The following is a 16,893-nucleotide window of genomic DNA, read 5'->3' as shown; positions in this document are numbered from 1 at the left end:
ACATGGCATCCTGTCTTCTTTAGGGCAGTAATCTTGTTCACGTCTATTTCTTGAGAGTTATTAGTGTTAAAAGGTTCAAGGTCTGTTGAGTATTTTGGTTTAAAACTGTCATCTGTAGGAATGATGGTTGTAGCGAGGAGAAGAGATATTTTGACATGGTCAGGTAGAGAGTCTAGCTGATGATAAACTGCAAAACCACCCAGAGTAGTGTGATCAGGGAGTGATTGAAACCTGCGGAAACATTCAGGGCATCTTGGATGTTTTCCTGAGCTGAGTTTTTCAATTATCTCAGCTTGTTTCATTTTGTGTTTCAATTTTTAAATGCACATGTCTTGATATTGTACATGATGGTTAGTTGTAGTATTTCCTATGTATGAAACGATAGTATTGTCATCAGATTTTTTAGCCCTAGGGTGCATGCTTGCAGGTGTAGAGCAGATATTTTCAGTGAGGGACTAGTATTCTTGTAAGTAGTCTTCATGCTCATTTTTTTAAGCTGATCTCTTTGTTCAATGATGGGCTTATGATCAAATATTAGCAATGCTATCTGGTCTATGGATTGGTAGTCCGACTCTGCAAGATCGAGGACTCTTGGTTCTTCTTGAATTATATCTTCAGGATTTTCAGGTTCTAAGACTGCTGGTTCCAGAATATGTAGTTCTTAAATGAGTGGTTGGTTTACAATGTTATTTTAATTTTAATTTTTAAAGTAATTAATTAAATTAATTTGAAAAAATATTTTTAGGTTTTTAATGCGGATGTGTGTGAAAGTCTGAGATAGTCAAGAGAAGAACGTAGTAAAAAAGGGGTTAAAGAAATATTTTTAAATTAAAGATATGGGTTTTTAATTGAAAAGGCTAGGAGAAATAGGGTTTTGGTTAATTGGAGCTATTTTTTGAGAAAAATGCAAAATTAATTGCAGTCGATTCAATTAATTTACTGTTTTTTTAAAATTAACTTAAGATTTTGATTTATTTTAAATGAATTGGAGTTCTAATTGGCTTAGGGGTTCCTGAGTTATGAACAAAAGTATAAAATATGGATTAAAATTAGTTAAATAAACTTTAGTTTTTTTTTAATAAATATGTTTTTTATATCGAAACTACTTTTTATGTTTCAAATAGTAAAGATGTTTAGTATAAAAAGGATAAAATAATTGAGAAGGAATTTGATGACAATACTATCATTTCATACATAGGAAATACTAATACCAGCAGTCTTAGAACCTGAAAATCCTGAAGATATAATTCAAGAAGAACCAAGAGTCCTCGATCTTGCAGAGTCGGACTACCAATCCATAGACCAGATAGCATTGCTAATATTTGATCATAAGCCCATCGTTGAACGAAGAGATCAGCTTAAAAAAATGAGCATGAAGACTACTTACAAGAATACTAGTCCCTCACTGAAAATATCTGCTCTACACCTGCAAGCATGCACCCTAGGGCTACAAAATCTGATGACAATACTATCGTTTCATACATAGGAAATACTACAACTAACCATCATGTACAATATCAAGACATGTGCATTTAAAAATTGAAACACAAAATGGAACAAGCTGAGATAATCGAAAAACTCAGCTCGGGAAAACATCCAAGATGCCCTGAATCTTTCAGCAGGTTTCAATCACTCCCTGATCACACTACTCTGAGTGGTTTTGCAGTTTATCATCAGCTATCTACCTGACCACATCAAAATATCTCTTCTCCTTGCTACAACCATCATTCCTACAGATGACGGTTTTAAACCAAAATACTCAACAGACCTTGAACCTTTTAACACTAATAACTCTCAAGAAATAGACGTGAACAAGATTACTGCCCTAAAGAAGACAGGATGCCATGTTCCAACAACCTTTAAGGAAGCTATAAACACCGTGTCAGAGATTTCCCTTGTGGAGAACATCGTCTCCTCTTCAACTCAAGAGCTTTTCTCATATTCCATTGCATCACAATACATCATCAAACTCAAAGTTTCTTATTTATTACCTGCAAGAAATTGATAACAACAGGCTTCCTCTCTCACCAGATGCAGAATCACCAGCTGGATTTGCCAACTCAGTTTCACTCTTTGGATCTTCAAGATATCTTAACCAGCTGTGCTCAAACCTGCAATGAAGAAAATCTACTGAAAATCTTCTCTACATGTCAACTGTTTATGGCGCGTAACCAGGAATATACAAGCATTTATCACACCTCAGCTGGAACACTAATAGATACTGTGCCAAAAATACAACTAGAAAATTATCAAAGAGTCCTTACCATGTGCACTCTCCCCCCTGGCTACGAAGATGGCCTGGTATCCAACAACTGGTCAGATCTACTCCAAAATGCTTTGGATCTCACTGCCACAGTACCAGATCTCCTTATCACTTTCAGGGTTGTTGGTCGGCTCAAGGACGAATGTGCTCCGCCCTCAGAAACCTCAATCACCAAAGACAGGTTAAAGTTTGAGCTCCTCACTCCGATAATCTCAACCAAATTGGATGAGCTCTTCCACAGCGCAGAAACCTGTCAAAACATCAACAGTCTCAAACAAGGCGAAGATTACCCAACCAGCTTATAGAGCTTCTATGGGCATCCATATGCCTCTGATTTCCAGAAACTCGAAGCAGCTCTGGTCCTAACTTCGTTTGATATCCTGACTGTTGGCACTTCTCTACTGGCCAAGTCAGGCTGTTTCATGACTGGTCATATTCAAGTCTTGTATCTCTCTTCAAGCAAGACTCTTCTCCTCTCTACTGAAGCGTATCAAGGAATTCATCTGTACCTGTAGAACAGAGAAACTAGAATTCCCATTCCAGTAGAACAGACTCTCTTGGGAACACTACAGGACATCCTGCAAATGCAGCCTAAATTAACTCTCTTCATCGAGTTTAATCTGGGACCTAATTTAACCCACATACCTTCCTCATAATGGCAGGACTACATCACAAAGTATGGTCAGCGGTATGCCAACTTCTTCTGCTTAAACATCAAGAAACATCTAAGGGATTCCTCTATCAACAAGATGGTGATTATTACTGGTCAAGGACCCCTCTACCACCCTGAACTGACCCTCTCCCAGCTCACAGCCTTCTCCAACTCACTCTCAGAGAAAATCCTAGCGGCAAGCTTTCTGGCTAGGATTCCATATCTCCCCAGCAATGGATTGGTAGGTTTCACTGGCACTCACTCCGTACCTCTTACAACCTGCGCAAAAGGATATGTTTTCAACAAGTCTGGTGACTTCAGCAGCTACCCACAACATCAGGCAACAAGGCTCATCGAAACAGCAATTGCTGTCAAAAAACTACTAGACAACTCTGATGTCTACAACAGTTTCCGCCGCCACAACTACTTTAACCTTGACTTTCATTTCAACAAATTAAATAATCAATTCATTAACTGTGAAAATAAGACGTAAACCAATTTTCTCACTTAAAATATAACAATCTTTATAATTTAACTTTTGGCAACAATTATTATTTTTTAAACAAATAATTAAGACATATATATTGTGGTCATGCTAATTTTTTTAAATTTGACCGGTTTTCATACAATCAAATACAAACTGACCTCTTGTTTCAGCTACACAAAGGATTGCGATAATTCTCCTGGCCCTGGTATGCTCCAGGACTTGAAGGAGAATGTTGATATTGAGTTGAAGATTGATTAGAGATTGTTGTTCCCAACCCTGGAGTTGAAGACATGTTAGTTTGGAGCTGAAGAGGTGTATGCTGAACCTGGGGTGAGAGCCGAACATTCTCAAACCAGGAAACAAATACCCCTCCTGATATAGTGAGCTCTGATCAGAATAATAACAGTTGTGTTAGAACAATGATTTAAAGTGAATTTAAATCTAATATAAAATATTTCAGGAGTGAACCTTCGGAGAAAAGGGGATCTGGTTAAATAAACAGTCTCGTCAAGAAATATACCTACGTGGACGGTGCTCCACCCACTCAGTCGTTGCACCAAATGTAAGCACTCTTTTTAATAGATATGTGTGATTGATTGATTGATTGTAAAATAATGATTAGTTGATGGTTTTGCTTAAAAATTAACTATGTAGAATTGATTAATATTGTGATTTATTTTTTCAGTTTCCATCGCAAGACGTGCTTTCCCTGTTCCTAGACTATAAATGAACTGTGGATATTTACAGAAACAAGCGTGTGAGAAATAGCCTGCGTCCGGCATTTGGCGTGAGGACCTAATTGAAAATTAGGTGAGAAATGCACACCATTCATCATATCCTTTAACTTTTGAATATTAACTTCATGTGCTGGCTCGGTTGTTCTCTTCTTAAGAATAGTTTGTACCTTGCTGAGATTCTTCAATTGTTTGTGTAATTTCTGAAACTTAATCTTAATTGACTGCTCTGTGATGATACAACTTCCAAATCCGCAAGATACCCAGATGTTTACAATCTTCCTTAGCACACATTCTTTTCCAGTAGCTTCATTGCAGGGTTGATCAGAATATTTACAGATCATGACAGATGTATTCCTAGCCATGGAACAGGAAAAGTTGTTTCTTGTAGATTTAAACCTGACACTTTTGCCGCTGATTACATACTGGAAGTACCTAAGTACTGTTCCATTAGTTGGCAGTTTTCTTGAACTGATGTTTGACAGAGGGGATTTCACCAAATAAAGTGGTCTTCTTTGACTGTAATTCATGACACGGTGTGGATGAAGATCAGTTTTCCCCTTTTTATTTGGTCCCATTTTTTTAATTTCTCTATTAACACATGTTTTATAAATGGTTTAAGATTGCTAATATTAACTAGATAACTGTAACATACTACATTACATACTATTTCTAAATCAATGTAACAAATTATAATATATTACATTATGGTTTAAGTGATTAACTAATATGTTGCACTAAAGAGTTTGTTACATAAACTGAACATATTTCATCATGTTTTTGTTCAGATGCATCATAATCAAGAAATTTTCTGAAAAAAGCCGAAACTGTTTCCACCTCATGCAGTGGCCCTATCCTACCAAAATTTTGTCCAAATGCAGACATAATGCCACATCCCCCAAACAATCTATCCACCCAACTTTTTTTTCATCTTCCTGTGTCACCCTAATGTTTAGTCAATGATAGCAAAAAAAAAAACGAAAACAATAAGAAAAACTTTTTAGAATTCATTGTGATCAACAATATTTCTAACTAAAAATGGTCTTTCAAAGAGAATTATTCATTACTTGCACAGTCAGGGTGGGGGGGGAGAGGGGGTTAAACCCCTACCACCGGTTTAAAGTACAGCCCCTGAGGTGCCTGGAGGGAAAAGTTTAACAGATTTCTCCTCTAATCTGAACTGATAATCTTCCCTGGAGAATCCACCACACACGGATCTAATTATTCAAAATATAAAAATAATTAGGTACAATTTAACCAATCAATATTTCTCTATACATAATAAAAATATAATTGGACCATAAATTGGTTATAGTTATTGAATTATCTTTTTAATAAACAACTTACTTGAATAATTTGGTACTAAAGTTTAGGAGCTTGGAAAATAATGAATAATAACTTTTTTTAACCTTCCTTATTATTTTATAATTTTTTTTTTAATTTTTTTTATGAATAGTTCCTTCTGTTGATGGATATGTTCCCAGTGACGTCTTTAGATTTTCCAGTTTTTAAATCCTTAAAACTAATCCTTAACCATTGAATAAATCATTTAAAAATCAATATTTGTCTTTCTAATATTGGTGTTTGATATTTTTCCTCTGTATGTTTTGTCCTAAAAAGTCAATGTGACTGTTAGAATTAAGTTTTTCAAATGTTTTGTTTAACATGTCCAAGGTTTATATGTAAGTAAATTGTCTTATGAATCTTTTAGTATGTCTTGTCATAGGTGGAATCTAGATGTCCCATTGTTTTTATGTCTATTCATCAATTTGTTTGTCAGATTTTAGTATGTCCCTTCTTAAGTATGTCTTGTCCTAGGTTTGTTTGACAGGAGTCAGTTTATCCTATCTTTAGTATGTCTTGTCCTAGATTTGTTTGACAGGAATTAGTTTGTCCTATCTTCAGTATGTCTTGTCCTAGATTTGTTTGACAGGAATTAGTTTGTCCTATCTTTATACGTCATATCCTAGGCTTGTTTGACAGGAGTTAGTTTGTCCTATCTTGAGTATGTCTTGTCCTAAGTTTGTTTGACAGGAATTATTTTAACCTATCTTTATTATGTATTGTCCTAGATTTGTTTGACAGGAATTAGTTTGTCCTTTCTTTTTTTATGTCCTTTCTAAGATTTGTTTCACAGAAGTTAGTTTGTCCTATCTTTAGTATGTCTTGTCCTAGGTTTGGTTGAGAGGAGTTAGTCTGTCCTATCTTGAGTATGTCTTGTCCTAGATTTGTTTGACAGGAATTAGTTAGTCCTATCTTTTTGAATGTCATTTCTGAGATTTGTTTGACAGGAGTTATTTTGTCCTATCTTTTTGTATGTCCTTTCCTAAATCTGTATGTCAAATATTAATTTGTTCTATCTATAAAAGGTCCCAAAAGTTACTGCGTCAAATAGGCAATATTTTATTTGTCTTGTCAAAAGTCTTTTCACAATTTTATCAGGGAATTAAATGTCTTTTCTTTGCTTCTCTTTAATGATATTAATAACCACTTAATCTTTTATTAGCTTGGTTTAATTACCAGTTAAGGCAGTTTCCTGTATTTCAAAATGAATGTCAGAATTCCTAAGAAAAAGACCTTGATATGTTATGGAATATGATTATATAAGGGGTTCCCTGGATATAGGTTGGAATATGAATATATTAGAGGTTCCTTGAATATATTTTAAAGTATGAATACATTAAAGGTTCCCTGGATATAGGTTGGAATATGAATATATTAAAGGTTCCCTGGATATATTATGGAATATGAATATATAAAAGGTTCCCTGGATATATTAGGGAATATAAATATATAAAAGGTTCCCTGGATATATTAGGGAATATAAATATATAAAAGGTTCCCTGAATATATTAGGGAATATAAATATATAAAAACTTCCCTGGATATATTATGGAATATAAATATATAAATGGTTCCCTGGATATATTATGGAATATGAATATATTAATGGTTCCCTGGATATATTATGGAATGTAAATATATAAAAGGTTCCTTGGATATATTATGGAATGTAAATATATAAAAAGTTCCCTGGATATATTATGGAATATAAATATATAAATGGTTCCCTGGATATATTATGGAATATAAATATATAAAAGGTTCCCTGGATATATCATGGAAATATATAAAAGGTTCCCTGGATATATTATGGAATGTAAATATATAAAAGGTTCCCTAGATATTTTATGGAATATGAATAAATAAATGGTTCCCTGGATATATTATGGAATATAAATATATAAAAGGTTCCCTGGATATATTATGGAATACAAATATATAAATGGTTCCCTGGATATATTATGAAATATAAATATATAAAAGGTTCCCTGGATATATAATGGAATATAAATATATAAATGGTTTCCTGGATATATTATGGAATACAAATATATAAAAGGTTCCCTGGATATATTATGGAATGTAAATATATAAATGGTTCCCTGGATAATATTATGGAATATGAATATATAAAAGGTTCCCTGGCTATATTATGGAATATAAATATATAAATGGTTCCCTGGATATATTATGGAATGTAAATATATTAATGGTTCCCTGGATATATTATGGAATATGAATATATAAAAGGTTCCCTGGATATATTATGGAATAGAAATATATAAATGGTTCCCTGGAAATATTATGGAATATAAATATATAAATGGTTCCCTGGATATATTATGGAATACGAATATATAAAAGGTTCCCTGGATATATTATGGAATATGAATATATAAAAGGTTCCCTGGCTATATTATGGAATATGAATATATAAATGGTTCCCTGGATATATTATGGAATATGAATACATAAAAGGTTCCCTGGATATATTATGGATTATAAATATATAAAAGGTTCCCTGGATATATTATGGAATATGAATATATAAAAGGTTCCCTGGATATATTATGGAATATAAATATATAAAAGGTTCCCTGGATATATTATGGAATATAAATATATAAAAGGTTCCCTGGATATATTATGGAATGTAAATATATAAAAGGTTCCCTGGATATATTATGGAATATTAATATATAAAAGGTTCCCTGGATATATTAGGGAATATAAATATATAAAAGGTTCCCTGGATATATTATGGAATATAAATATATAAAAGGTTCCCTGGATATATTATAAGTAAGCAAATCAGGTTCCAACTGTGCAAATGTTGAGAGCATAGAACTGTTCAGTCCATCCACAAGTTTACTCAACTTAGTCAGAAACAAGTAAACCTCTCTGCTCATTAACGACATTTTTTAAAACAATATCCATATTATTTAATAAAATGTCCCAAATTCAATGAAGTTATTCAGGATGGGCCTAGCTTTTGGGTTAACATGAAAACTGAGGTGCGGAAAAGCAAGATAAAAAAAACTTTAGAGATGGAAATTAATGAATGAATTCTGAAAAGCGGTTGAACTGGTACGGCTGTATTTACTGCATATTCCAGAAGTAGTTCAGCATTGAGGAACTTATTGAATTATCTAACCTCCACTTGGTGCTTGCGATTTTTAAACCGGTAGGTAAGCCAGTTTTAAATTAATAAATTACAAACTCAATTTTTTTTATGTCGTCTTCCCTATTGGAGAAGCCTAGACTGGTTAGGACGGATATATTATCAAGTATAAGGAATGAATCTGGCTCCAGTAAATCAGATATCTCTTTATACAACTCCTTCAACCCGTTCTCCGGTCTAATCAGTATCTCAAGTAATTTATATGCGTTAGCTGGGGAACAACCCAGTCTTTAAACATTTAATAAAACTAGAAATTCAGGGCGCTGCGCGCCCTGAATTTCTAGGCTATCTACTATTTAAACTTTTAATTTTGGCTTTATCTGTGAGCATCTTCTCTTTGTACAGTATAAAACAAAAACAAAAAAAGTTTGCGGATTTCATAATATTTTTTCGCGCATTTTCAAAATTTTACAAAAATAAAAAACTTTTACACACAAATTTTAAAAATTTCAATCATTCATAAACCTTCCCTGGGGTCCCTAGATGTCCCACAAAAAATTTGGGCCCGATCGGTTCAGCCGTTTTGACGTTTATTGGATACAAACAAACAAACAGACAAACAAACAGACAGACAAACCAAATTTATATATAGAAGTTGATATTTACAAATTACCTCTTTTACATATCATAATGTGAGGTTTCCCTTTTTTCATTTGACAACCAATTTTCTTGATTTTTTAAAAAGTTTCTGCTTTTGTTTTTTTTACATATTTTCAATATTGATTTTGTTGGCTGTTTTTTTACTGTGCGAGGTTTGGAGCTTCATCAACACCGAATTATATTACTACTTCATAAATATAATGACTGCGCAAGATTAATCAATTTGAACCAAGCTATCAGATTTCAAATTTGGGGAAAAACCGCGAATAAGACTAAGAGTCATATGTTGCAATTAAAATTGGACAGCAACATGCATCAGAAGTGAGAGGAGAGGGGTAAAACTTCTTCCAAAAAATATTTCCCAAATTCAGCGAAAAAAAAACTTTTGAACATACCTACAGGGTGGCCAAAACATTTTTGAACACATCCGTACAAAAATCCGTACATTTTCAGAAGAAATCCGTACAATCCGTAATTTTCGAAAAACAATCCGTACAAATTTTTTTTAAAAATCCGTACAATCCGTACTTTTTTTAAACCAATCCGTACATTTTTTTAAAAATCCGTACATTTTTTTGAAAAATCTGTACAATCAGTACAATTTTCGAAAAAATCCCATTTTTGAAAAAAAAACATTAAAATTCAATTTTTCATTCATTGTCTTTTGTGTTCAGTTCATGTAAGAGGGTTTAAACTTCTTCAGCAAGAATCAATCTGTAAAAATTGGCTTCATACATATATACAAACTAAATACTGGGTACATGATACTAGGTGCATGATACTGGATACTGGATATATGATACAGGGTACATGATACAGGATACAGGATACAGGATACAGGATACTGGATACATGATACAGGGTACATGATACAGGATACTGGATACTGGATACTGGATACTGGATACAGGATATAGGATACTGGATACTGGATACAGGATACAGGATACAGGATACTGGATACTGGATACTGGATACTGGATACTGGATACAGGATACGGGATACTGGATATTGGATACAGGATACAGGATACAGGATACTGGGTACATGATACTGGGTACATGATACTGGGTCATGAAACTGGGTACATGAAACTGGGTACATGATACAGGATACATGATACAGGATACTGGATCCAGGATACTGGATACTGGATACAGAACACAGGATACTGGATTGATACTGGATACTGGATGCAGGATACTGGATACTGGATACTGGATACAGGAACCAGGATACTGGATACTGGATACCAGGATACTGGATACTGGATACTGGATACTGGATACAGGATATAGGATACAGGATACTGGATACTGGAACCAGGATACTGGAACCAGGATACTGGATACAGGATACTGGGTACATGAAACTGGGTACATGATACAGGATACTTGATACAGGATACAGGATACAGGATACAGGAATACAGGATACAGGATACAAGATACTGGATACAGAATACAGGATACAGGGTACAGGATACAGGATATTGAATGAATACTGGATACAGGATACAGGATACAGGATACAGGATACAGGATATTGAACTTAATACAGGATTCTAGATACTGGATACTGGATACTGGGTACAGGATACTGGATACAGGATACTGGATACAGGATACTGGGTACAGGATACCGGAATATATTCTTGAATAAGCAATCAAATAAGTACTTATGGAACATATTCTCAAATAAACACTTCTTGGACATATCTCGAAAATTATGAATGAATTTTGATTGTCAATTGAAACATTAATCAATCTGATATTATTTAGAATGCAGAAATAAGTTAAACTAACTTCATTTTGACAAGAATTATTTTTTTAATTTTCATGAAAAATTTGCTGAAATGAGTTAAAAATTAAAAAAAAAACGGTGTATTTTCCAGAATAAAAATCCGTACAAGCCGTACAATTTGAAAACAAATCCGTACAATCCGTACAATTTTAGGGTTTAAAAAAAATCAATCCGTACAATCCGTACATTTTGGCCACCCTGTACCTAACATCTTGGGAAAAAAAGGATTTTCTAAGAGGGGGTATAATTCTTCCAGAAAAATACACCCCTCCGGGTCTGTCGGGATTTATTAAAATGTCCGGGAACAAATAAACTTCTTAACCAAGGATATACACAAGGATAAACAAAATGTTTTGCTAAAAAAATTCTATAAACACTTGAGATTCCTAAGCATGGATTCTTGACCAATAGTGTTGAGAAGAATATGTCGGGCTCCATTAAAAAATCTTAATTTTTTCTCTTCTGAAAAAAGTTGTTAAAATTTCTTGCATGGCATGTATTTTAAATAATTAGTTCGTTTACGCACAAACAAGTATATTTTCCTTGCTAAATTAACATTTCTTTTTAGTGCTTAGGATCCATTTAATTTTGATGCGGATCCGGATCCTGATCCTAGATCCACACTGGAAAAAATGGATCCGGATCCAGATCCAGGTCATTTCTATAAGATTTACTGAACTTTTTTAACAAAAAATAATTTTCAAATTTTTTGTTTCATTTCTTTCGCTTATTTTTATCCTAAAACTTGATGAACCATTCAGAAATGAGGAAATTTTTATAATCTCGCCTTTTTTCAACAGTTCAAATTTGGGTTTTAGGAGTTAAATTTTTTTTTTTTGCAGTTTTTGGTTGATATTTTACACCTTGGATCCGGATCCGTGGATCTGCATATTATTGCAGGTCGGGATCCGGATCCAAGAAGCAAAAATCTTGCAGATTCAACGGATCCGGATCCTGAGCACTGTAAATTATTTTATAGGTATACCTCTTTGCTTTGTAAGATTATGTCCCAATTTAAGAGCTACAGCATGGTAATGACTAAATGTTTGATCGAGACCAATCAGTATTACCTAAATATTTTTTTTTTGTATCGAACTGAAAAATCAAACCGACTGAACTGAAAAATCTGCGAAAATGCAAATATTTATTTTTAATTGTGTACAATGGGAATATGCTGCATTTAACGGCGTTTTAACCACCTATTATTTAACCTTTTTTTAAACCAAGTTTGCCTTCTTTATAATCAATAAATTCCTGTTCAAGTGCAAATTAAAAAGAAAATAAAAAATCTGCTAAACTTCTATAAGATGTACTTTGGAGTGTGACAAACCAACAAAAAAAACTAACGAACAAACAAACAAAAAACAAACAATCAAACAAACAAAACTAACAAACAAACAAACAAACAAAAAACTAACAAACAAACAAACAAAACTAACAAAAAAACAAACAAAAAACTAACAAACAAAATCAAATTAAATGATACCTTTTTATATTTGAGATTAGTTCCAATAAAATGATGATTCAGAAACCCAACTTTTCCTAGAACATTGATTTCATCAAAGCTTGTGTACGTTTTACTATGACGCACGAGGACATTTCAGAAACTGGATAGTGAACCTAGTTTTTAGCGGTCCTAATACCTCAAAGTAAAAGTGTAAACAAACCCTTTTTTCGCCTAATCTAGAGTTCATAACATTCCATTTATGATCCCAAATGGAATCGGGATTGAAAGTACATTAAGGGGCATGAAAATACACTGTAAACTTTGGCAAGTTTTTTATGGTACGTGTTCTACACTTCAGAAATGTGTACCGTATTTAAAGTGTTAAAGATGTAAATATCAGTAATTAATTAAAAAGATAAATTAAAATAAACATAACATCAACACTCCCTTGCAGTTTAAATTCTGCAGTAATGAATTTGTTCTACAACTTTACAATATAACCAATTGATAACAATAAAAACATGGTTAATCCGGATCCGAATCCGTTTGGTTCGCAGGATTTTGACTTCCTGGATCCGGATCCAAGGATCAAAATATCCAGCAAAAACTGCAAAAAAAAAATTTGTCTCAAAACCCAATTCTTAACTAATAAAAAAAAAGATTATAAAAATTTCATGATTTTTGAATGGTTCATCAAGTTTTAGCATAAAAATAAGCGAGAAAAAATAGTTTTAGCATAAAAGTAAAAGAAAAAAATAAGAAAAAAAAATTTGAAAATTATGCTTTGATAAAATAATTTAGTAAAAAAACCAAACGCAAACACAAACGCAAACATAGAATTTAAATAATTGAAACAATAAATATGTAAATAATACATTCTGTTCTGATATTTCAAAATAAAACAACTTAAACATTGAAAAATTCAAACTTTAATATTATTTTGTTCTTACAATTCAATTGGGCAGAGAAATATGGAAGTTTTTTATTAAAATTGACGAAATTTGAACTTATCTGTATTCTGCGTATTTCTAAAAACGCGTCCAAGATTCGAGATCGTAACATGCGCGAAAATGGAAAAATTAGAAGTGTTTCGAAAATGGATATAATTTAAATGAAAATGTTTTATTAAACTTTTAAACAATTAAACCATTTTAGATATAAAATGACATTTAACGACAATAAATTATACCTTTTGTTTGATCTAAAACTGACCAGAACTTGATATTTTCCTGTCCTCCTTCATTACATTATCTTCAATTTCATGTCAGTCTTAGGTTGAAAAAGCCTGAGTATGGATGTCAGATATGAAAATTATAAATTTTAAACGAGTTCTTGAAAATCTCAAAAAAAAACGGAGAAACGTGGATAGACAGATAGCAAGAAGATGTGTTCGATTACATCATGTGAAAAATCAATAAATCTGCGAAAAAACGGTCGTTCGTTATCAGATGTTTTACAGTGCATATTTGTTCGGCAAGAGCGCAAATCCAATCTTAGAAATTCTTATAGATTGTTCATTTTTGAAGGATGATTTTGAGAATTGGATTTCAAAAAAAATATTTTAGACAAAAACGACAAATGCAGTAAAAATTCTACAGTAAACTAGTTAGTTGTTAGGGAACTTTGATCATCGAAAATAAGAAATCTTGTACAGTTATGGGTTTCTGTAATGTCTCAACGTTCAAAACCATTTTCTGTAGATTTCCTGGAACTTTTAATGGAAAGACAACATTTAAAATTTGAAGAAATTTGCGAACACATCTGTAAAAAATAAGAAAATCGATAAAATGATGAAAAAAGAAACAAATGATTCTAACATTAATTTATTGACAAATTTGTAATTAAAAATTATAAGTTTACAAAAGAAATTTTGTTACTTTTCGCCACCCCACTCATAGAACCTCTATCTAGGTTCTACTCACGGCTGCTGTCTCATCTCCTCCGACCCTCCAGGACGGCACCACTATATGTCTTTATCTTGTGATCTTTGTATTGTCCATGTCTCTTGTCCTTTCTTGTGTCATTTCTATAGTGGTGTTTATATTACAGATAAATGCCAAGAAGATCCTAAAGGCCTTCCTGTGTTATTATCGTATCGATTCCCGGATCCCGGATTGTGGTCCATCTCTCTCTCTCTCTCGATCTCATGGATACCAATCCTGAGCGTTCTTGCTCTCCTGCAGTCCAAGACAGACCAGGCGGTTCATCTACTCCTTTCCTCCTTCTCTGTTCCTATCCTAGACGTAGCCAGGCAACCCTCGCCTGGACAGAACTAGGAGGACCACTCAGACGACCCTGAAGATTATGATTCTATTCCCTTCTCTCTGCAGGAAGGGGATCAGGATGAAGACCAATGACTATCACATCAGGTATGCGACTCAAACCCAATCATAAGCAGGCTCACCCCCATTCCCAGTCAAATCCTTACCCTCTTTTATAATAACCATCCTTTACACATTACCTTAGATTCTGGGGCAACAGTTTCTTTCATCAGAGAGGACACTGTCAAGTCCTATGAGATCCCAGTCAAACCAAACGACCAGCTCGCACTCCTGGCTGACGATAAAACAAGAATGGCCTCACTCGGTGAAGTAGACATTGTCCTCACAAGGGGTACCATAACAGCCAGACTAAGGGCCCTGGTCATGAAAAACCTCCACGCACCTTGCTTTGGGGGCACCACGTTCCACTGGGATAACGATGTCCAACCCCAGATCCGAAAACGACAGATTAAAATCCAGGACAAACACGTCCTCTTTCAATCCGACGAAATGCTACCACTTCCTTCACCCTCAAACACCAAGCTACAAGCCCCAGCCCACGTCAAACCATCAGCTCCAGCCAACCATATGATTCTAAAGATCAACAGATCAATCGTTCTTCCTCCTGAGGCTTTGATTGAAATCCCAATTGGTAACAATCCCAGCCCAACATCAGCCTTAGTTGCTATCCAACCCATCTCAGATGACCACAACTTAATCCCACAGATCTCAAACATAAACAAATCTTCTGTTACCTATACCAACCACTCATCTGAGCTTCTCCAAGTGGACAAAGCTACACGATTCCTTTGCATTCCTGCCTCGGTCGAAGACAGAGACCCTGTTGTCTCCTCATCCAAAACTAAACCCCCCAAAGATTTGGTTCTCACAGATCCAATCCCAATTCTAGAGAAAAACACCAACTCCTCTATACTCTCCCAGACAGAACTGTCTGATCTAAGAACAATTCACAGAGGTAACTTACCTGCCTTTGATAATGATCTTTCAACAGGCTACAACGGTAAATCCGGGAGGTATTTGGCTTCACTAACCTTTAAACAGGATACCTTACCAGAATCAAAGATTTGCCCAATACCCCTCTACAGCAGCAAATGCGCTGCACTCCAACAGGCTGTCATGGACAACCTGGAGGAACAAAACATTCTGATTGACCCTCAAAAACACAACATCCAGGTTAGAAAAATCTCTCCGTCCTTCATTCTTCAGAAGGGTAGAGCCAAACATAAGAAACTGGATGACTGCAGTATTGATGAAATCAGATGGGTTGTTGCCTTCAACAATCTTAATGATACTCTTCTACCCAGACCATCCAAACCGACATCCTCCAAGAATATTCTCTCTTTCTTAGCGAAACACAAATTTCATATCTTCGCTGATTTACACAATTCATACTTCCAGATCCCCATTGCTAAACGTGATTGGCAATGGTTGGGCGTTCACACCCCATTTAAAGGGATTCGAGTTCTCACTAGAGCAGGACAGGGTCTTCTGAACTCTGAACACGACCTAGACGAGCTTATCTCAAGAATTCTAGGTAACGAATAATCGAATTAGCACAAGGGATATGCTATGCAGAACAAGATGACATAGCTGTAGGAGGACAGTCTGTTAAAGATGCAATCCAAAACTGGAAAACTGTCTTGACGAAACTCAACGATAACAATATGAAGGTTTCACCCAACAAGGTAAAGATATTTCCTGAAGATATTGAGGTCTTTGGTTGGAGGATCAGAAACGGCCAGGTAATGCCGTCAGACCATATAATAACCAACCTGGGAAAATCATCCATCACACAATTAAAAACAGTCAAGCAGGTGAACAGCTGGAAGGGCCTCTACAAAACCCTTCTCAATGCTTTACCACACCTTGCGGCAGTAATGGACCCCTTTGATAAGGTCACTGCGAAACTAAACTCACGAGATCACTTTGAATGGACTCCTGACCTCATTGCAGCGTTTAACAAAGCACAGTCGCATCTTAAACAAGTCAATGCACTCACACTCCCATCCCCTGAGGAACAACTCATCCTCATGCCAGATGGTGCCCGAGTGCCAGGAGGTATTGGATGGGCTCTCTTTGTTCAGAGAACCATTGACTCC

The 16,893-nt window shown here is 34.6% G+C and overlaps 1 protein-coding gene across 2 annotated transcripts in view; it reads right to left on the bottom strand.

Moving 5' to 3' along the window:
- Positions 1-5,055: 5,055 nt before the first annotated feature.
- The window catches only part of LOC111705456 (uncharacterized), a 15,159-nt gene continuing 3,321 nt past the window's right edge, over positions 5,056-16,893 (bottom strand). The window contains exons 2-10 of one of the 2 annotated variants that reach the window (XM_023478011.1): positions 13,702-13,749; positions 12,552-12,607; positions 12,051-12,135; positions 11,452-11,527; positions 8,725-8,838; positions 8,268-8,381; positions 6,657-6,700; positions 5,596-5,651; positions 5,056-5,353 (exon numbers count right to left, since the gene is read on the bottom strand). In XM_023478011.1, coding sequence (XP_023333779.1) covers positions 5,629-5,651; positions 6,657-6,700; positions 8,268-8,381; positions 8,725-8,838; positions 11,452-11,527; positions 12,051-12,135; positions 12,552-12,607; positions 13,702-13,749 — 560 coding nt within the window. In that variant the 3' untranslated portion in view covers positions 5,056-5,353; positions 5,596-5,628. The remainder of the gene's footprint in view (positions 5,354-5,595; positions 5,652-6,656; positions 6,701-8,267; positions 8,382-8,724; positions 8,839-11,451; positions 11,528-12,050; positions 12,136-12,551; positions 12,608-13,701; positions 13,750-16,893) is intronic. The other variant, XM_023478010.1, reaches the window with a different exon arrangement.

The sequence above is a fragment of the Eurytemora carolleeae genome, unplaced genomic scaffold, assembly GCF_000591075.1.
Source record: "Eurytemora carolleeae unplaced genomic scaffold, Eaff_2.0 scaffold227, whole genome shotgun sequence".
Taxonomy (NCBI): Eukaryota; Metazoa; Arthropoda; class Copepoda; order Calanoida; family Temoridae; genus Eurytemora; species Eurytemora carolleeae.
Note: the sequence above shows the minus strand (reverse complement) of the source record. Positions and strands in the feature narration are given on the sequence as shown.